The 21,712-nt window shown below is 43.5% G+C and overlaps 1 protein-coding gene across 1 annotated transcript in view; it reads left to right on the top strand.

Moving 5' to 3' along the window:
* The window catches only part of NAGK (N-acetylglucosamine kinase), a 196,607-nt gene that overhangs the window by 114,428 nt on the left and 60,467 nt on the right, over window positions 1–21,712 (top strand). Inside the window, exons 5-6 of the mRNA XM_086960108.1 lie at window positions 2,453–2,565; window positions 19,148–19,235. Of these exons, the coding sequence (XP_086816234.1) occupies window positions 2,453–2,565; window positions 19,148–19,235 (201 nt within the window). The remainder of the gene's footprint in view (window positions 1–2,452; window positions 2,566–19,147; window positions 19,236–21,712) is intronic.

A 21,712-nucleotide genomic window follows, 5' to 3' on the forward strand; every position in this document is an offset into this window, starting at 1 on the left:
GCTGCCGAGTTCCTTCCTGGCCTCCAGTAATATTCAGGCATACATTCAAATGTCAAGATAACTGGTGATTAATCATCTTCATAGAGAGAGACAGGAGTTTTGTCTAGGGGAAGTTGTGACTGCTTGTAAGGTAGTACAGATGCCAGATGGTTACTATACCTGCTGCAAAGAACGTTTACGATGCTGATCAAAAAGTGCATGCAATCATGTAAAGTAGGTCAGTGACACGTGTTACTGCTTCTGTCAGAGAGATCCTTTTGTTACTTGCTATTTGTATATATTACATCTGACGTTTAGCAGTGTCAGTTGCCGATGTGGGTGGAGCCAATATAGTAAGTGGGTGGAGCCAGAGAAACGTGGGCGGGGCCTCCGACAAACATTTGAGCACCTGCACTTCAAATTTTACAAATTAAGCACTGACTGTGCATGAAACAAGTGCAAACCAATGTAAAGAAGGTTGCAGGCTTCCCAGTACCACAGGACCCTTTCATTAAAATCCTGGGTGCAGTGAAAGGCCTTCATATCTTAAATGCTACTAGGGCCAATGCAGGAATTGGCTCACTGTAAGAAACCATTGGCACCAAAAAGCACACAATTGTCCAGGAGACTTTGGATATTTCTGGTCGTGGAAATGATCAGGCAAGAACTGCGCAACATAAGTAAGAGATTTGAGGCCATGCGGAAACCTCGGATGGGTTACTTTCAATCAAGTTCTCTAGCTTTGGAAGGCTCGAGAACCCATCGCACTCAGACTGAACTGGACTCCAGAAACATTGTAATGTTGAGTGAGCCACGGCGTAAAAAGAGACCCAGATCGAACCTCAGGGCCACTGCAAGTGGACAAACTTGCCAATCTTATTATGCTGCAATGTGATTTCTTATTCTTCTATGTTTAGTGGGGGGATCTATACCACTTGGAATTTAACGTGTTTTGTGATGTAACTGAGCATGACTTGGCTCTCACCAATGTTGTTCATTAAAATAAATTAAAAAAATTATTTTAAAAAAAACATGAAACTAAGATGAAAGAAGCAGGGTAGAGTGAAGCGAAATTAATGTATTTGTAAGTGTATTTACATAGTGTATCAGACTGTGAGAGCATATATAGTTGCAAGTATTTTCTGGACAGTCTGGGCATGAGTAAGGGCACGAGTGAAACATAGCACACCAGGGTGAAAGATTTGTACAGTCTACTCTATCAAACTGTGAAGGTGCGACCAGAGGGTTGGTAGTGGCATGGGTGTAGTTTAACAGTCTTCATGTGTCTAATTTGGGGATATTCTTTAACACCTTGGCTGCTAGGCGTTTCCCCCCCCTGTGCTGGAAATTGCTCTTAGTATGTATTCATGACGAGCTCAGCTCGTCATCAGCACAGCTCAACTGTGCATCATGACGAGCTGAGCTCGTCATCAGCATCGAAAGGGTTAAGGGGAGAAGGAAACGTTGCAGGGCATTGATCAAGAGAATGTTGTAGTGATGCAGTTTTTTTAGTACCAGAGGACATGTCCTAGTCAAGTTGTGATAGATGAAGCCTGATATGGCCCCTGGGGACACTGGGAGAGCAGTTGTTGAGGAGGTGAGAGGAAGGGAAGAAGGCACATCGGGTTGTTGGTGTTGACCCTCCAGATGACCCAAGTACTTGTACTTGTTAGAGTATATTCTGCAGCGTACTGTGGCTGATCGCTTGGCCATAGCAAGAGAGTCAGAAGTGCAGGCATTCAACAGATTGAAGTTATTCGTTGTAATAGCACCAGGTCTATTGGTTATTCAATTCCAAAGTTTAAAGAATCCTATAAATTTGCTTAGTTAGTAAGAAGATTAATCTTAAAGTTCTCATGGTGTGGCCTTAAATTAGGGCACAATCCTACAGGCTTAACCGTGATGTGCATTTTATACAAAATCGGGACAATTTGTCATTTTATATGAACTATCTTAAAACTACACACCATTTGTGCTTTATTCTATTTTATGATTCAGAAAAGGCGGTGGTGATGAACAGAGTGTCTGAATTGAGCAGACCACTCTTACCCAGTCCAAAGATCAGGGCTTGATCCATCACCGTTATTTATCTCACTGCACCATCCCAGCTCAGAACCTGGCTATATGCAAATCAGTCTGTCCCTGGCCCAGTGCATCATGGGAACAGGGCAGACTAAACTACCAAGCCAATTCTTTACCAGAAAGGAGACAAGCTACCGGGGACCGGCTTCTGGCATTTCAGCCTTCTTCGGCCCGGCTTGCTTGAATCCTGATGGTGAAGTGAGAAAGGGGCTCATGTCTGAGTATACCCTGCCACACCTATAGTGGCCAAAAACGATTCAGAAAAGGGGGTGGTGATGAACAGAGTGTCTGAATTAAGCAGACCACTCTTACCCAGTCCAAAGATCAGGGCTTGATCCATCACCGTTATTCTATTTTATGTTAAACTTGTTCTTTTTTTGTCTCCCTACAGCCTTTTGGATTGCACACCAAGCTGTAAAGATGGTGTTTGACGCCATGGACAATCTCGTAGTTCCACCTTATGACATTGTCTATGTAAAACATGCCATGTTCGACTACTTTCAGGTAGGTTTGTTATTCTTTTTTGTGTTTGGGTAACGTGTACATTTCCAAATCCTCCAAAATCCATAAATATTCAATAGACATAAACTTAACAATACAACAAACATTGATAAACCCAAAAGGGCTTGCTTTTTTAGGTTATGCCTGCACAGCGCTTGCAAAATCTCTTGTAAATAAAACAAATCCTAAAAAGGGGCTAAAGGCCCACCCATTAATTCCCATGTGTTTGTTTACCTGTCACCCTCATTTACTTGTTCTTGTAATTGCATGTGATTTCCTGTAGGTTTCTTGACTCCCTTCATCTTCCATTGTGTGTTTGTGATTTTTAGGTCCAGCCTGGGCAGCACATGTGCTGCTCTGCGAGGCATGCCGCATGAGTATGGAGTTGAAGCTCCGCCCACTCTCCACCCATATTTTTCATTGGCTTGTCATTGTCATTTGTAAATGCTGGCTTCTGATTTGTTAACAGGCTTGTTAGACCCTCCTTAGTACCGCATTGTCTTGTTTTGTAATCTCCCATGAGAACTGGCCCTTGTACTACTGTGGTTACAGGGTATGCCTTATTTTGTCGGTAGGCACTATTTTCTTTAATGAGTTTCTCCTACTGCAGGAACAACATGCTTTCCTGCAACATTCAGTGCACCATGCGCACTTTCCCTTTCAAAGCAGCCAGGGACACTGGTGGCCATGCATTTGAAATGGAATAGGTCTCGCATTTACAAGAGTTTCAGCCATTGGCATTTTAAATGACTGCATTTTATGTGTGTTAATTATCAAAATAGATCAATAAAAGACATTTTCATTTACAATGCCAGCAGCTTAAACTCTCACAAATGCGGGACCTATTGTATTGCAAATGCTTGTTTTGTTTGGCGCATGTACTAAGTAACTTTTCCTTTTGGAGGCTTCATCTGCTGTTTTTTTTGGTGGAGATTTTTTTTTGTAAACAAGTATGGTTTGCTTATGCCTGTTGTTTTTTTTTTTTTTTTTGTAGCTGTGCTTCTTCGCCCCATCATTATTTTTGTGTATGTAGACTTTTGGTACGAGGGTATGGTGTAGAGATTCGGACTTTGAAAATGGGACAGTATGTTTGAATCTCAGTGTGTTTATAGTGACTTTTGTTTCTTCTTTCTATGGACTTTTGTTGTGAGGATATGGTATAGAGATTACCACTTTGAAAATGGGAAAGCATGTGCGAGATTTGGCACCCATTTAGAATTTTGTGATTGTTTACATATACTTCTGTTCTGTTGATACCAAATGCAGTTTGTACTACTGTCTTTGTGCATGTCTTATTTTCTAATTAACTGTTTCTTGTCTCGCGGAGTTTGCTAATTTTACCAGCATGTTTTTTCATTCTTAAAATGTTGTGCAAGTGACTTCCTTGTGGGGCACAGTTCCGAATCAATGGATACACAAGTCCAATGAATCAATAACGGCCATAACACACATTATTGTACATTTTAGGTTGATTCTTACAATGGATCGATTACATTTTTAGTTGCATTTGTCTGTGTTAACTTCTAGTTAGGTGTTGCATTTATTTATTCTAGGAGTGCCACAAATCTATTTTTATAGTATTTGGCAACTATTACTCATCTCCCCAAAACAATGCTTCTACAAGGGAACTGGGTGTGGTATTACAGACATAGCTGATAAATTTGCAAACAAGAAACCACATAGGCGTCACCCTGGCATCTTGTGGTCTTCAATTCGCAGTCTTAAAGGCTCATTCAGTGTGGCCCAACAGCATTTCACTCTAAAGAACCAGCCAGAGTTTAACCCACACCAAAGAATGTGCAGTGCTTTCTTTGCTTTCTGCTGCATTTGGCATTTGATCTTCAAACCGCATACTTCAAGCTCAATCCATATGGGCCAGCTAATATCCTCACTTCAGTTGTTTTAATCGCGTGCTGAGCGCCACTTGGTCTATTCAAAGATTACCTCCCAGGTGATTTTTAAATTTAACTTATTCAGTTGCCACTTTTCTTTTTTAAGTTGAGCAGTTTCCTTTCGGGTGCATTACTTGCCTTTTTAAAATACGATTTATCCTAAAACGTAGCAGCATTTCTCTTTCCTCTATTGCACATTATCATGTGTCTCCGGTGATGTGGAGAGAGTGGGTGTGTGCTTATTAATTGTTGAAGCGCATTTTCGATTATGACATACATTTTGTATAAATACATTGTAGTAATTGTGTGCACATATGACTTTAGGTCCGCTGATTTATTTTTTTATGCATTTTGTGCCATTGTCTTTGTGTGTGTGTGTGTTCATTCTTTAAGTAGCTGTCCATCATCTTAGTGTTTATTTTTTCCTGCTCATTTTAACATTCTTCAAATGCACTGCGTGTGACTGCATTGTGGCCTCTGTTCCAATTCTATGGATCCAAATTTCTAATGAATCAATAAGTGTCGTAACCAATAAATATTATGTTACATTTTAAGGTGATTCTTACAATGGATCTATTCAATTGTAAGTTTTATTTGTATGTTATATTTAGCTGTTGGAGTGTCACAAATAATATATATATATATTTTTTTTATTATGTTTGGCAACTATAACATATCTCCCCAAAACAATTCTTGCGTCCGACTGTTCTGTATGGTATAGTAGGGGAAATGGAGTGTGGCGGTCATAACACATTAAGAGTAAAGACCACAAACAATATTTCTGTCTACCTTATGTATATAGTTAATACGTACAGTTTAGTAGTGTGTATAATATGCTTTTTGTTTTCAAAGAAAAAACACAAACTGGACAATTTATTGAGTCCTATTATTGCATGCCCACAAGTATTCATTATTCACCCACAGCAGCACCTCTGGGTACACCATACAATGCTCTGCTTGGCTTCCCTAATAGAGTCAAGTGCTAAAATGGGGTGCTTCGTTCTCAGTGAGATAAAATTGTGGCCCTATTATTTGTGCAGCCCTCACATCACGCACAACTAATACCACTATTTCTTACATTCATTAAACGTTGCAGGGAAGCACAGGCTGCGGTGCAGCGTGGCTAAAAACGTATACAAAGCCAACAGATGTCACATATGCAAAACCTGTTGACTTGGCCAATGCTTGTTTAATAAGTATGAGTGCATCTTCATAGTTTGGTAAGATAGCATATGTGGATGGGTGAGTGGGTTAATACAAAGATGAGTCCAAAGAGGATTAATGGATAAACTGAGTGTGTAAATGAGAAAAGAGGTGAGTGCATGGTCGAATGGATGAGAAGGTGGTCCAGAACACGGCTGCCCGCTTGGTCTTGAATGCTCCTCTCCGTACACCTTCAAAGCCCTTACTGACAAAACTCCACTGGCTATCGATCAGACAAAGGGCCAAATTCAAGGTATGCTGTACCATACATAAAAGTCTCAACGGAATGGGACCTGCATATTTGTCAACCAAATTCATCCCCTATAAACCTTCCCGGTCACTTAGGTCAAGCGAACAAGGCCTTCTACATGTACCTAGAGCCAAGAAGGCCAGACAGGGTAGTAAAGCCCTATCAATAGCAGGTCCATCCCTATAGAACAGTCTTCCTAATACTCTTAGGCTATGTACAGATCACCTCCCTTTCAGGAAAATGCTTAAAACATTCTTGTTCAGTTATTAGACATTCAGCGTTTCCCTGAACTCAATATGGTAGAAGTCAAAGGCGCGGAGATACTCCTTCGGGAGTCGAAGCCAGCGCGATATAAGCCTGTAAATAAAGAACATAAATGTGATCCCTGGACGGATGAATGTATGACATGTATGTATGAATGTGTGAAACGGGGGGGGGGGCAGTGTGTTAATGGGATGAAGGCAGTATTTGCGGTAACGGCAGCCTGCTGTTGAACATAGACAGTGTGTGAGGGCAGAGCAGTGTCTGGTTGAGCTGGTTTTTGGTGGATCCGGAAAGTCCTTGCAATACATAAAGATACCTTTAAATTATATGTTTATCTTGTCACAGTTACTCTAATTCAAGGACAGAGGTTAAATGTTAGGCTGTGTTTTAGGGAAAGTTGCTTCTTTTACTTTTAACACAGGGATTGGTGTTTACTTTTCTTTCTCTGATTGCAAAGTGAGAAGCGTTTTCAAAGTGAATTATGTGACAATGTTGCTGGAGTATTAGGAGTGTAAAAGAAAAGGCTGGAAGTATGTAATTTTTTTTCAGCACACAAAAATGTAAATACCTGTAAATTAACTGTATGCATTCAGCAGTTAGGAAAGCAAACATTAAGTAATTTTTTGTAATTTTGAAGTGGGCTGGAAACAGAGATTTTAGTCACATTAAAACAGTTCAAGACACTTTACTTGGTGATGCATAAATGATAAATATTCACATAGACCCATTTTCCACACATTATCATGTGTGCGCTATATAGTTTTATTAGTACAACTCTGTCTGGGCAAACATAATGCCCGTTTCAATGGAAAATGTGCTCTTTGTAAATAACAATGTATGACCCCACATTACTTAAGTTGCATTAAAAAAATGGCCCCACCTCAGGCCTATTGGCGGTAGGTGGTTTGTAAAAATTTGTCGTTAAAATTGGGTTGTGGTTCTAAAGGGTTTGGAAGCACTAGTGTAGAGGAATATGTGCGGCAGGAGCACAGAGCATGTGTAAAGAGTACAAATTGTGGTGTTTAATAAATGATCCTGACATGCACTCACCCAATAGAGTGAAGCCCTCCTCTCTTAACCTTGGGAAAGGAGTGGGACCCTCTGTCAAAATGTTACATTATTTCATACTTATAGTGCACATACGCTGCTTCTGTATAAGGGTCTAGCTAACTTTTTCCCTCCTAGTAACAGTAATAAATTGTAATATTTTCCCAGTTGAAAGCAAATGTTTGATGGCTGATGCAGTGAAAATCCCATTTCTGCTGAGCAATGTCTCTAAGGAGCAAAAGTGAGGGGCAAACATTTTGCACTTTTCCTAGGACCATGTGCATTACTCATCTGTGAAGTGTTTAGCAGTGCTTTGTTAAAATTTCCAATTACCTGCACGAAAGGATCACATTCAATTCAGCCACACACTGGAATTGATTCGAAATCTGCCTCTGATTCCGCTCTAGAAGTCCCCAGACCAACATCTGCATCTTCTCAGGTTAGAAGTCCAGACCATGCTCAGCAAAATGTCATAGAATGAGTCCCTGAAAACCAGAGGAGAAAAGGTTTCTACTCCTGTTTCTTCTTAGTCCGGAAGAAGTCATGGGAATGGAGACCTATTCTGGATCTAAGGAGACTCAACAAATATCTCAGGAAGTAGACATTTCACATGGTCACACAGCAGTATATCCTGCAGCTTCTAAACCAGGGAGATTATATGACATCATTAGATCTCCAGGATGCATATTTTCCTGTCCTGAAACGCCCACACCATCAGAAATATTTAGGATTCACAGTAGCCGGCAGCCATTATCAGTTCAAAGTCCTCCCATTCTGCCTTAAATCTGCCCCTCGCATTTTTACAAAGAGCCTGGCTCCAATAGTGGCATCCTGAAGGCAAGCAAAGTACCAAGTTTTTCTGTACCTCGACGACTGGCTAGTCAAGGCACCTTCCCACCAGTCCGCGCAGAGGTCAATCTACGCCTTTTCAGCAAATTGGGCCTTACACTGAATCCGCAAAAGGCAACCCTTCTGGCATCCAAGAGGATAACACTCTTAGGGGCTACACTGGATAAAGTGCTGATCTAAGCATATCCCACACCAGAAAGACTGACAAGAGTGTGGAAAAGTCAGCCCATATAACAACCGATGCCCAGGCTGCTGGCGCAAGGCGCCTCTTAGTTCCATTTTGAATAGTTACCAAACAAAGAGACGAGCGCTGGAAGTAGGGACACATGAACAGAGTTTATTTCTCATGAGGAGAGCCTGTCATTTCAGACACGAAACAAGGTGTCATCGGGAGGTGCTCTAACAAGTTCTCTGAGACATCGCCTTTTATACCTTACAAAACATTCCTTATTACAATAACGACATTGTGAAACAAGGAAAAGACATCCCCGTAATCCTCGTGTCAATCCCACCCCACATATATCCACAATAGAGGCCCTTAACCTGCCGATAAGAGGAGGGGGCAATCACGCAGCTGGGTGTTCCGCCGATTCTTAGGATGTGTGCGCCTGATCGTACCCCAGGGGGTGGGGAGGCCATGATCAATAGTGGGTCCTTTGAAGAGGAGTGACTCCATACAATGGAGTGCAATAAACTGCATCTCTCGGCTTAGGCGATGGCCTCGGACCTGTGTGGACAATCGGACTCGGTGGAAGCGGTCATCAAAGGAGAGGTATTCATGCCGCGTGGACAATCAAGTGCAGAGGGAGAGTTTACCAACAGAGGGGTATTCATAAAAGGAAATGAGGTGTTGGTCGGGCGCGAGCGTGACTCCCAAGGACAGAGTCGCACAGAGAGAGAGGTCTTATGACCCGTGCATGAGAGAGCGGGGGCAGTCAGGCACAGCTGGGGGGGGTTATGTCAGCTGAGGCGAAGGATGCTTCTTCAAGAGGAAATGGGGGGGGGGGTTTGCGTGGGTCAAGCAGGAGGGTTGCTTTTCAGAGCAGGGTCGCGCAGAGGGAGAGGGTTTTATGGTCTATGCATGTGAGAGGCGGGGGGGATTCCAATGAGCGGGCAAAAGGCCATGGTGCCTAAAATGGCTGTCATGTACATATGGGCACGGGCTTTTACTGGCGGAATGATGCGGTCAATGTTTCACGGTATTCATGGTGTCTACAGGGAGGGGAATGAAAAAAGGCAAATGAACGCCGCTTATGTACATTAATTTTTATAATTTCCACAGTCGCCGCTTTTTACATAAGAAAGTTCATTTCCTAATCGATGGGTGTACATATAAACATGTGGTTGATGAAGATTTGTCAATACTAGCAGATTGCATATAAACATGAGCAGTCGATGTGATTGGCAGAATGCTATACATAGAAATTTACATTTGTTGGGTTACTACAAGCCTAGAGTGCAGCATACTACACAGTATAAATGCTTCTGACTTTCTCATCAATGTACAGCTCTAAAGGTGACCGACAAACATTTTGAAAACAATACCAAGTGGTTGAGGGAGGAATTCAGTCCAATATATCTTCGTCACAGTGTCTTTTTAGCAGTGAGCCATCACTGGTAGGCTCTCGTCCGTATCTTTTCTTTGGCGCTGTTGAGCACCGGCGGTGGAGCTATAGGTCCAGCTCTGATCTATCCTTACGCGTTGCAGGGTGCGGTCAGTCCTCTGCTGTCAGACCACAGTCCTGTTCCCTAACCAATTCTTTAAGGGTGCCTTATGCTCGGCACCTGTGTTTCCTTTTTCCTTCTGTGGCAAACCCCATTTCCATCTAAATGCTGTTCTTCTTGTCTGAGTCAAAAAGTCATGTGGGAAAGAGGGGGTGTCGGATAGTCGAGGGAAGAGAGGGCGGAGTGGGGTCAGATCTTTTCGGACACTTCCAAGGGACCAAGGGAGCAAAGGATAACGGGCAGGCAGGCCCATCAATCGGGCCCAAAAAAGGGGGCGAAGACTTCAGGCACACGTGAGGTAGCAGACTGAGGGCTTCAGGGCAGCCCGTCAACTTTTCATTTTCCACGTTTGAGATTGCTGTCTCGTCCCGTATCTTGTTGCTCTGCAGCTCCACCTTTGGTCGAGGTCACATGTGTCTCAAGATCTGCAGCCAGGCTGTACGTCACGTCCGACCCTTCTCCTCCGGCGATCGTATATCTTTGAATAGGTACAAAACAAGCTTTAGAGAACTGGCAGGAGAAGACATTTATGCATGTGAATTCCTCCTTCAATCCTACGCACTTGGGAGATACGTTCATTGGTCACAGTCAGAAGTCTATTACCATGCAGTGTATATGTCGGCATTCCTACTGGGTTCATGCCAAGTTTATTCATCGTCTATTCATGACACATATGGAGAGAAATCAGACTCCTATCAACTGCGCATTTCATCAAACTCAACATTTCGGAACCTCCAGGGAGACTCGTCTTTCTAACCCGAGCCTTAACAGTCTAACATTTCCCTTCAGAGCTGGTTAACCCTTTCAAACAGGGCGGGGGTGCTATCATCGAGAGACAGAGTTAAACATTTTTTTCTCGAGGGGCGACAGTTACTCATGGCCATCAGTTATACATCGGGGACAGCAGCTGGGGTCAATCAAGTGGGGCGGGGACGCTTCGGGCATTCGCGCTTGAGTGCAAAGGGGTGGGGCAATCTGGGCATTGGGGGTCAATCTGGACGTTGGCGCTTGTCTCTAACGAACTGAAAAATAGGGTGCCATTGACATATAGTTCCCCTATAAAAGGCCAGATTAGGGGACCTTAGTCGTCTGACCTGTCCTTTCTTTCTTAGCCAATTCGAGTTCATTCATTTTGCAGAAAGGAGAGGTAGTAATATGGCGAGTTACAATCGTTTTAGTTTCTGTCAATTTCGCTGAACACCTTCGTGTTCAATAAGTATCCAATCAGACTGGTGCCAGCGGGGCACAATTTTACCACAAAAAGGAAGATGGAACAGGGGGACTCTCGTAGAGAGTGAGAGTCGTCCGCAATCTAAACGAGCCATTCGGTACACGTATGACATGTAGAGAGAGAGAGAGAGAGAGAGATAGATAGAGGGGGAGAGAGAAAGAAAGAGAAAGAGAGACGTGTACGAAAACAGGTCATTTAGTGCGCTCACAACACAGAACAGCAGGGTTCAGGTAACAAAGAGACGCAAACAGAGGGGAGACATAAACCCATACAGTACATACGCACAAACTCAGACGAAGGAAGACAGTACATGTATTACATACAAAGATATTCACGACAAAACATAGAACAGTTATTGGCCAAAAAAGATCTCTTTTTGCATGCTGCGTATCTTTTAATATCCTATTTATCTACGGGCTAAGCTCTTTTTACCTTTTCCTCCTTTTTCCTCTCGCTTGCTATTTTTGCGAGCGTTCTCGATTGCTAATACTTACACCTCGGTCAGCCGGTCAGAAATTAACCTGGTCGGGCTATTGCCCACGGTTGGATCTTAAACCACCTTTGAGTTTCTTCTTTTGGTGAGAAGTTCTCCAGGCTGAGGCAACGGAGGGTATTGATCGGGAGAACAGTCGGACAGCTTGGCTATATCTATAAGAGTGCGAGAAGGAGGTGGTACATTTTGATCATCAACAACATTCCTACTTTCCCAGACGGGTGGTGCCTGGGTAACCCTTACCCCGGGACTTTTCCTTGTCCTTTCCCTATCTAGTTAAACGTCATAGTTGCACTATCTGGCGTGCTGGTTCGAGTCAAATTCCGTCATACAGTACTAACCTGTCAAGTTTCTATGTCAGTCCATCCTCCCAGTCGCTACGTTCTAAGGAGGAACAGTCCTATCTAAGTCTACGTCTTTCAAAACTCGTTAGCATAAGTACTATGCTCAGATCCCCTCCATCCCCTTTCGTCGGTCGTTCGATCATCACTCCTCCATACTTCAACCGATGTTTCGACGTGACCTGCAGAAGGGAGGAGAAGAAGGGGGTGGGGGTAGCATTCAAAACACATCAACGCGCATAAATCTGAAAAAAATGTTTTTACCTACCTCATACTCGACCTATCTCCACGGGGTTCATTCTCTACCATCTCGGCGTTTAAGCCCAGAGGGACCAGTAGTGTTAGATAGATAATCGTCGATGGTCTGCGTATCTACATGAATCACTCGAGCGTGGCCTTTCAGGTCATGTGTAAGGGTGGTGGTCAAGTGGCACTTCTTTGGTATCGCTTAAGGGCGTCTAAAACACTTTTCCGGCTGCCTGTGACACATAATGTAGCTGCTAAGTATTGGGCCTTTTTAACCTTCAACCTTAATCATGCTGCTTATTTTTCGCTTATATTGGAGACAGTAGTAACACATTCGAAACTTATTAATGCAACCGCTACAATTATACTTTCTTTTTCAAAATACCTTTAATTAAAAATGTTGGCGCACAAATACGGGCCTACAACCCAGTGGGCCGGCTACGGAGCAGACTGGAACTGTGCATAAGAGGAACGAAGTCGGTGGCCATTCATTTCATAAAGTGCAGCAGTGCAATAAAATCGTATCGAACTTTCTTACGGGGCGAGTATAATGCGTGTCAAGAATTCAAGCTTTCAATAATATCATCTCATTGTCCAACTATTTACTCAATACCTAACGTATATCAATTCATTGTCCATATGCTCAATCAGTGCCTATTTTATACCAATTCATTGCTTCCAAACATAATTAGTACCCACCCTAAATCAGTTCACTGTCCCAACACACAATCAATATCCATCTTATATCGCTTTCTTTTCCAAGCACATAATCAATATCCATCTTATCTACTTTCATTGTCCAAAAACTGCATCATTTTGTATCGGCGCCATTTTGGGCGAGGTCAAGCAGGTCCCAGTATAGTCAGAATGCCTCCACTGACTCGTGGTTGGACCAGAACCTCTTTTGGCAGTTCAAAAAGTTTTTCGAGATAGGGTAACAGACTAGCAATATGGACCATCGGTCAAAAGTGGGGAGGGAGGCAACAATCTTTCCTACCGGGTCATTCTGGTGTTCCACCGGAACTGAACAAATCTTTATCTTTGCAGGATTTTAGTCGTTTCCAAACTGAGGCTGGCGCCAGCAGGAGTGCGCCGACGTCTCGTGGCTCCATCGGAGGACGGGGGCGGGGGGGGCGCCTCGTGGAGGGGTCGGCCCCCCCGGCTCTTTTAGAATCTTCAAGGTTGAGGAGCACAGGGCGTGTGCCCGTCCCGGGCAAGAAAAACCCGCTTTTTGATATGGACCCTCTTCAAGCAGGAGCGTTGGGATGTCGCTGGAAGCCTCCACCTGGAGGGAGGAGGGGGAGGCTCGTTCGCGCCGCCTCCCCCTTCCAGCGACCCCGCGCCGTTCTTCGGCTCCAGCGCTTTGGTATGGCCGTGCCAGGCAATGAAGATGGGGGGGGGTCGGAGGCAGCAAGACATCCCCCCCCTCATGTGGCGGGACTACCTGCAACTCAAGCGTTGCCGCTGAAGGGCCTACCTGCAACTTTCCAGAGTTATCGCTGCGGAGCTACCTGCTTTGGCTCCGGTTTTGCTGACGGCCGGAGCTGGCGATAGAGAGGGGGGGGGGTCGGTGGCTGAGGCAAGACACCCCCCCCCGTGGCCCGCAGGGCAGAAGGAAAGAAGGGAATGGGGAGACCATAACAACCTTCGGGCCGTCCGCCCCACGGTCTCCCCTTCCGATGGCGGCCAGCCGAGCCCTGCTCTGCACGCATCGAGGCCTCGCCTTCCGGATGGGCGTAACCGCGGACCTGTTGCACTTCGGGAGCTTCCGGAATGGGGGTAGGTATCTATTGATTCGTATCTATTCCATGTTACCGTTATTGGGCGTGGCGGGTGGTGGGATAGACATGTTTGGAACAGTGAGGGGCGGTGAAGCCTAATCTACCTCGTGTCTGCCTTGGTGTCAAGCTTGTCTTCCTTCGCCATTTTTATGTTTCTTATTGCGGGTTATTTCTAACGTTTCTTATTTTATTTTTAGCGAACTTGATAACTCATCAGTGGCCTACTGATTTCGCTTGACTCTTTTTCTTGTATTTTTATGCCATAACCTTTTATAAGCTATAGCGACTAGTCCATACTTAATGAACATGTCCTTATTAGGTGTGCCCTCCAGTGGAGCTGGATGGTTCATCTCTAATAAGCGGTCCGGGCTAAACAGGCTACCAATCAGTGGGGAGAAGATAGGCATGACGGATTACAACGGGGACAAAAGTCTGCACTACCTATCTTATCACGGCGGGCAAAGACTAGACAGAATATTTCTATTCTCCGTTGTTTGCAGGCGGTGAATACCTCAAAAGAACCAATATCGAACAATCAATGTTCGGTCAATCAAACAATCAGTGGGGAGAATAAGTAGGTACGACGTGTTAAAGGTTTGCGTTACCTACCTTTTCGCTACCTGCAAAGAGAGACCTTGTTCTTCCCTGTTTGTAGACAGAGAATCTCCAGACAATAATCCACGAACAACAGTTCGGGAAACAGTGGGGGAGGAAGATAGGCACGACGGATTACAACGGGGACAAAAGTCTGCGTTACCTATCCTTCACTGCTTGCAAAGGGAGAGCCTGTTGTTTCTCCGTTTGCAGACGGTGAATCTCCAGAGGAACCAACAAAAGAGTAATACTAGTATTATCCAAATCAAACAATCATTTCACAATTTGTCGCATTTACGCGACCTTACCCGGACCGGACCGTGTGGGCAGTTCTTCGCCTTCCTCCTTCCAGCGCCCGATCGTTCTCTTACTCCATGATTTTACTGCAGCAGTCCTGTGGGATCCCAGTCAGGACAATGGGTCACTCGAGAGAGGTCCGTTCGGAATCGGTGAAGTTCATTCAATCAGCAGCCGGACGAGGGCCCACTCAAGGCAGGTATACTCCGATCATTTAGATGTTCACCTCATCGTCTGGATCTCTCTTACTGGACCTTATGTCACTGATGGACCCCGCGTTGGGACGCCAATTGTGGAAAAGTCAGCCCATATGACAACCGATGCCCAGGCTGCTGGCGCAAGGCGCCTCTTAGTTCCATTTTGAATAGTTACCAAACAAAGAGACGAGCGCTGGAAGTAGGGACACATGAACAGAGTTTATTTCTCATGAGGAGAGCCTGTCATTTCAGACACGAAACAAGGTGTCATCGGGAGGTGCTCTAACAAGTTCTCTGAGACATCGCCTTTTATACCTTACAAAACATTCCTTATTACAATAACGACATTGTGAAACAAGGAAAAGACATCCCCGTAATCCTCGTGTCAATCCCACCCCACATATATCCACAATAGAGGCCCTTAACCTGCCGATAAGAGGAGGGGGCAATCACGCAGCTGGGTGTTCCGCCGATTCTTAGGATGTGTGCGCCTGATCGTATCCCAGGGGGTGGGGAGGCCATGATCAATAGTGGGTCCTTTGAAGAGGAGTGACTCCATACAATGGAGTGCAATAAACTGCATCTCTCGGCTTAGGCGATGGCCTCGGACCTGTGTGGACAATCGGACTCGGTGGAAGGGGTCATCAAAGGAGAGGTATTCATGCCGCGTGGACAATCAAGTGCAGAGGGAGAGTTTACCAACAGAGGGGTATTCATAAAAGGAAATGAGGTGTTGGTCGGGCGCGAGCGTGACTCCCAAGGACAGAGTCGCACAGAGAGAGAGGTCTTATGACCCGTGCATGAGAGAGCGGGGGCAGTCAGACACAGCTGGGGGGAGTTATGTCAGCTGAGGCGAAGGATGCTTCTTCAAGAGGAAATGGGGGGGGTTTGCGTGGGTCAAGCAGGAGGGTTGCTTTTCAGAGCAGGGTCGCGCAGAGGGAGAGGGTTTTATGGTCTATGCATGTGAGAGGGGGGGGGGGGGGGGGCGTTCAAATACGCGCAGGAGGGAAGCCGGGGATTCCAATGAGCGGGCAAAAGGCCATGGTGCCTAAAATGGCTGTCATGTACATATGGGCACGGGCTTTTACTGGCGGAATGATGCGGTCAATGTTTCATGGTATTCATGGTGCCTACAGGGAGGGGAATGGAAAAAGGCAAATGAACGCCGCTTATGTACATTAATTTTTCTAATTTCCACAAAGAGTGCTGCTCTTGGAATATCTAGTGCAAAGAAAAAAGTCACTTTCTGTTTGCCTCTACACATCCCTGCTAGGGATGACGCCTCTTGCATTCTTTTGTTTCTGTTCTGCCGTCTGTGAATTCTACAGTTGCAAGAGGACCTGGACAGGCACTGGATCCAAACACAAGCCTCTCTCAACGATACCTTCAAGGCCACCCCGGGGATGTGCACAGCTCTGTCTTGGTGGACTTGAGGAAAATCTCTCCGTGGAAATCTCATTCATACTGCAAGCTTCCAGGTTGATCATCACATCAGACGCTTCAATAGAGGGCTGGGGAGCTTATCTGCAAGACCTCCAAGTCAGCGGCAAATGGGAGCCATCTCAGCTCCTTCACATCAACCTGCTCGAACGCAAGGAGGTACATCAAGCCTTACAAGCCTTGCTGACCAGGATAAGCAAATCTGTAGGGCTTATCCGCACAGGCAACACCTCAACCATGCACTATATTAACGAACAAGGTCTCAAGCCCTGTTCCAAGAAGCACAGAGAATTTGAGTGGTCGATCCGTCACCAGGTGAATCTGAAGGCAGAACATGTGCCAGGGAAGCTGAATGTCATAAAAGACACTCTAAGCAGGTTGAGAACAACTTGTCATGAATGGGAGATGAACCAGGATGTCCTAGAGGAAAGCTTCCATCAATGGGGCTGGCGGAATCTGGACCTGTTCGCAACATCCCAGAACCGTAAATGCTGATTCTATGCAATCTGGCATCCACAACCGGGGCTGTGGGGGAATGAGTTTTTGTTTGCATGGTCTGGAATCTTGGCCTACCCTTTTATGGATCTGTGATTTGGGTGATGTATGGGGAAGGTCAAATTAAATCCTTTACATACAGACGAGAAAGGAAATACGTCCTTCATAAATCACAGTTCTATAAATTCCTAGAACTAATTCACACTTTGTGGGACCATGGGGTTTATTAATCAACGGATTTCCAGAGGTATCTCCGATAATTTCTACTCATTATTAGCAAACACTCTTGATTTCTTTGCGGAGCTGCAATCCCATTGGTTCCTATGAAAGGACATAAATGGACAGAGGTGTAGATAGCTCCCCAATGACTGGCTATGTTGACCAATCTGTGCATGATCCAAATTAAATACATCCAGAACTCATCTGGTTGGTGGGCAAGGTTAAGTCCCCCAAATGTCATTGATGTGCTGAGGTGGTAGGGGATTTCTTTCATAAGGTCTGGGGCAGAGTATTTCACGAATTCTCACTGGAGTGCTGAGGCGGCCGTCTCCTGCGATGGAGATTCTAGGGCTCGAGGAGGAATTGGGAAACTCCCGTAGTGTGGGGTCTCAAATAAGACTGGTGTCGCCAAAAGAAATAATACCATCAATAACTGTACACTGTCCACCAAATCCGATAATTCTTGATTGCTGGCAGAATCTTCTAAATTATGATTCAGAATGTTTGATATGTGAACTCGTGTATCTACATATATTTGTTGTTTCCTGTCCATTGTGTAACATCAATGAAACATGTTTATAACAAAAAAAATATGCTGCTACGTAATATGTAGTCGCACAGGGGACTCAATACAAAAATATGCCACATTGATTTTCACATAACTATGCACTAAACAAAAAAATGAAAACGACTGCAATTTCTTATCTACATAGTTCCTCAAAGGGTCTCACATGCCCCAGTGATGTCTTTCACATTGCACATCACACACCCTCCATTAGCTGTTTCTGTGTGGGGATAGGATACCAGATTTGAACACAAATTTGAAGCAAACGCAAAGGTTTTGAATATTGCAATGATTTTACTTTAAACACAACATGGTAAGAATAGTTTTTATTTGTCAACTGATACAAAATAACACTATCGAATCCACCACCTGCTCTTTCAAAACTACGGCTTTAGAGCACCTGCATGTGATCCACTCTGCACACACAGCGTCACATACCAATGAACGTCTGTCCCATAGTTGTAAAAAAACAAAACATCCAGCACATTTGTCATTTTCACTGCACTCGTTTGGCAACATTAAGATTAGCCCTTTTCACATACTCAGTTGCATTTGTTCGTCTGCAGTGGCTATTCAGGGTAGGGATGTGTCTGTAGTTTAATAGTTGGAATACAAATCTTTATTTCTGTAAAATCATGGGTTTACTCCTGAAGTCGCCTCTTCTGATTGGAGGTCATTTCATAGTATTTTCTTGAAACGCCCCAAAAGGGTTCAATGAGTGCACCTGGGATGTGTGTCAGTTTTTAGGTCACAGTAGTACTACTTGTAAACTTTTATGATTTCCCGTTTATGGCCATTTCCTGCACCACTTCGAGTTTTGGTTGGGTATCCCTTGCATTTATCACCTTGGAAAAATTGTTACTACTCTTCTTTATGGAATTAAATCACGGGCCATTTTAATGGTGGTATTTGGCTAAAAGCATTTTGTGACTACTCACAAAGAAATGTGTTTGTGGGTGTTTCAAAGTTTCTGCGGAAATCCCCCCACGAAAGCCCATTGGAGATTTACTCCCCCCGCCCCCCCAAAAAAAAATGTGTCAATCTTTTAGCAAATTAAATCATGTTGGTGAATCACAAAAGTGAATTTAGAGTTTTAAAAGGTGATTTTTTTTTTTGTAGAACTTACATGTGCAAACAGCTCTGTAACATGGGCCTTAAATATTTTTATATATCTCTATCTTTTTTTTTTTTTGCTCCTGCTGAAATTCTCCACCTGCAGGGAGCCAATGACTTGGATAGAGGGAACACCCAATATTGTCTTGTGATCTTTAGCATGACATTTTGCATTGACACATAAATCGAAGACTGATCAAGACTTCACAGAGGGGCTTTTGGAATGTGCTCCCCCCCTATCTGGTGTCGGCTCAGATAGACAATTTTCTTTTACAAGCAAGCGCAAGTCCCTTGTAATATGTACGTTAATTTTGTTGTCTTAAATGTTGTTGTCTCTGTTCAGGTTTCTGATCGTCTCGGCATCCTGACTCACCTGTACAGAACCTTTGAGAAATCCAAGTTTGCTGGGTTTTGCCAGAAATTAGCAGAAGGTATTGTATGACTAATGGCATTCTATCTTACAAGAGTAGAGTATTAAAAAATAAGCATCCTGAAATACTAAGGCATGGCCATGCTTTTGTTGATATGAATAAAAGCAAGGCTGGTCTTACAGATGAATCATATGAGAGCCTGAAATCGTCACAATGTAGGTTTTCTCCTACAAAGTGTCATGACTTTTAGGAGGGTCCTAAAGTCCTTTGTACATCGTAAATTTCCCATTATACTCTTACTATTCTGCTTGTCCACAGGCAGCTAGACAACATGAATAAGAATGCCAGAAATGTGCCAATACATGTTTATTTCTCACACACCACATGATGCGTCTCTTTAACACTTCCCTTACACTTCCAGACAATATTTTTATACAATACTTATTTAGGACGAAACTTTCAAGTGCCACTTTAGTGCAAAAGATCATTAGGGAGATTTGTGAATTCTGGCAAAATTTCAACTTTATGACTAATTACCACAAACCCTCGATTTGCAGTTAAAAAAATCTGCCACACTTAAAAATGTTCCCCAGTGGTAAATGAAGTCTGCAAATCCTGATTATTCAAGTCTGCATTTGGGTATTTCAATCGCCTATTGTACTTTTTGTTCACCTTATTAACGTTTGAGAGCACAGAACAATTGCACATCAAGCTTTTGCCAGCAGAGAGCAGGATGCGGACAGATTCTTCAGCTCAAAAAACTTCACAGTGACTAAGAGCCGTTGCACATTCCCTAAAATGCTTATCCCTTGTAATTTTAAATATCCTGCTGCAATATCAGTTGCTTCTTCAGTCGGTTTGCTTCTAACTGACTTGTTGGTGATTTGATATTCTTCTGCCTTGTGCCGTTGCTAGTGTCTTGGAGTCCCTACATTAGCGTTTCCTCGTACATGGAGTACAGCGGTCTGGCGGGTAGCACCTTTAGTAGTCCATCTTGTGTGAGTGTATGGTACAACACCTTTTAGGCCACCAGGGTGCCCTATTTCATTAGGGATTATACCTTTTCTCGACGTGCCAGGACCCATCCCATCATTTTGCATTAGTTTTATTTTCATACATGTAACACTCATATTAGGTGTCTACGTTTTCAATTTTGTGTATTTTTACTTTTGTAAGATTTCTCGATTTTAATTCTCTCAAATTTTGTTCTCTTAAGTGGTTTTACAAACCCTTGTACTGTTCTAAGTAGGCCATCAACAATTAGGCTGAAACGCATCAACAATATATTTTAAGAAGAACTCTGCGAAGATCTCAACCAGATGCCCTACATAGAAATTAATTAGACGGTTTCAGCTTGAATGGACTATCGCTATACTTTTAATAATAGGAAATCATGTAATGACTGTCCTTTGATGGAGTTGTTTATGATATGCTAGGATAGTCTAAAAGCTTTTATAAATGACTTTAATATTTATTTGTTATACCTGAATATAAACTTGTCTAGTTGTATTTGTTTTACTTTTACTAGATATTTCAATGCTAAGTGGTATACAGCAGGATAAATCCATTTATAAGTATTCAAGTATTACATGAAAAATTGTTGAAACCTATCCAATAACAATTGAGGTGTTAATTCAGCCGATGATTGAAAGCATGTTACGAACAGTTGGTTGGGCTGAATGTGCAATTAACAACATCCAGATGCAAATTACCGCAGACTACGATGGTGGCTTCTTGGGATGTATTCTCTCTCCAGTCTTGCAACCTCTTTGAGGAACCTTTTATCATCATTGGAACAGACTGCTTAGAACACAGGCACACACTGACTCCGTGTTCTGTTTGGGATGAAATATGAAGTTCTTTCCTGTGGGCAAAGGGCTGACACAGAATTGGTTTAACTTCCTGTAGGAAAGCATTAATACATTTAGTCCTAGAGGAGGTGCACACAAGTTCCTGTGGGTGTTAATCTGCATTATTCGGATTTAGCAGTACCCCAGGTGATCTGACGGTATCTACCGAATCTTCCTATACAGGGTTGTAAAGTCTCAGGGGTGACAAAGAGCCTTGGGGAAAGCTAAAAACAACTTTAAAGATTCTTTTTAAGACATATCTGCATAACAGTACTGGATTTGACATAAATCGTTTCAACCTCGAAACAAAAAATGTTTTTTTTCGTGTTGAGATTGTATTGCTTGTAACAGTTTCTGATAATTTCCAAATGTAAAATGTTAGCTCTGGCTCAGATCCTGATTTCTATGTGCAGGATAATGTAAAGATGAGCTGCAAGAATTTCAGAATCTAGCGTGCGATCAGCCATCCTTTAATTCCGAAGGGGCCTTTCTGCATTTACTGCCTTTTGCAAGCTCTTTACTTCTCGAAGGTTTCTACCTTAATTTTCCTAACCAGTGCAAAAAACACTTTTTTAAGACTGAGGTTTTAAGAGCGCTTTGGAAAAGATGTGCAGGCTTTTTGTACCATTGCACTACTGGAACCCTGCTCAGCGAATTTTCATTGACCTCTGATACTGTCAGCCAGAT

The sequence above is a fragment of the Lissotriton vulgaris genome, chromosome 3_1 (assembly GCF_964263255.1).
Source record: "Lissotriton vulgaris chromosome 3_1, aLisVul1.2, whole genome shotgun sequence".
NCBI lineage: Eukaryota > Metazoa > Chordata > Amphibia > Caudata > Salamandridae > Lissotriton > Lissotriton vulgaris.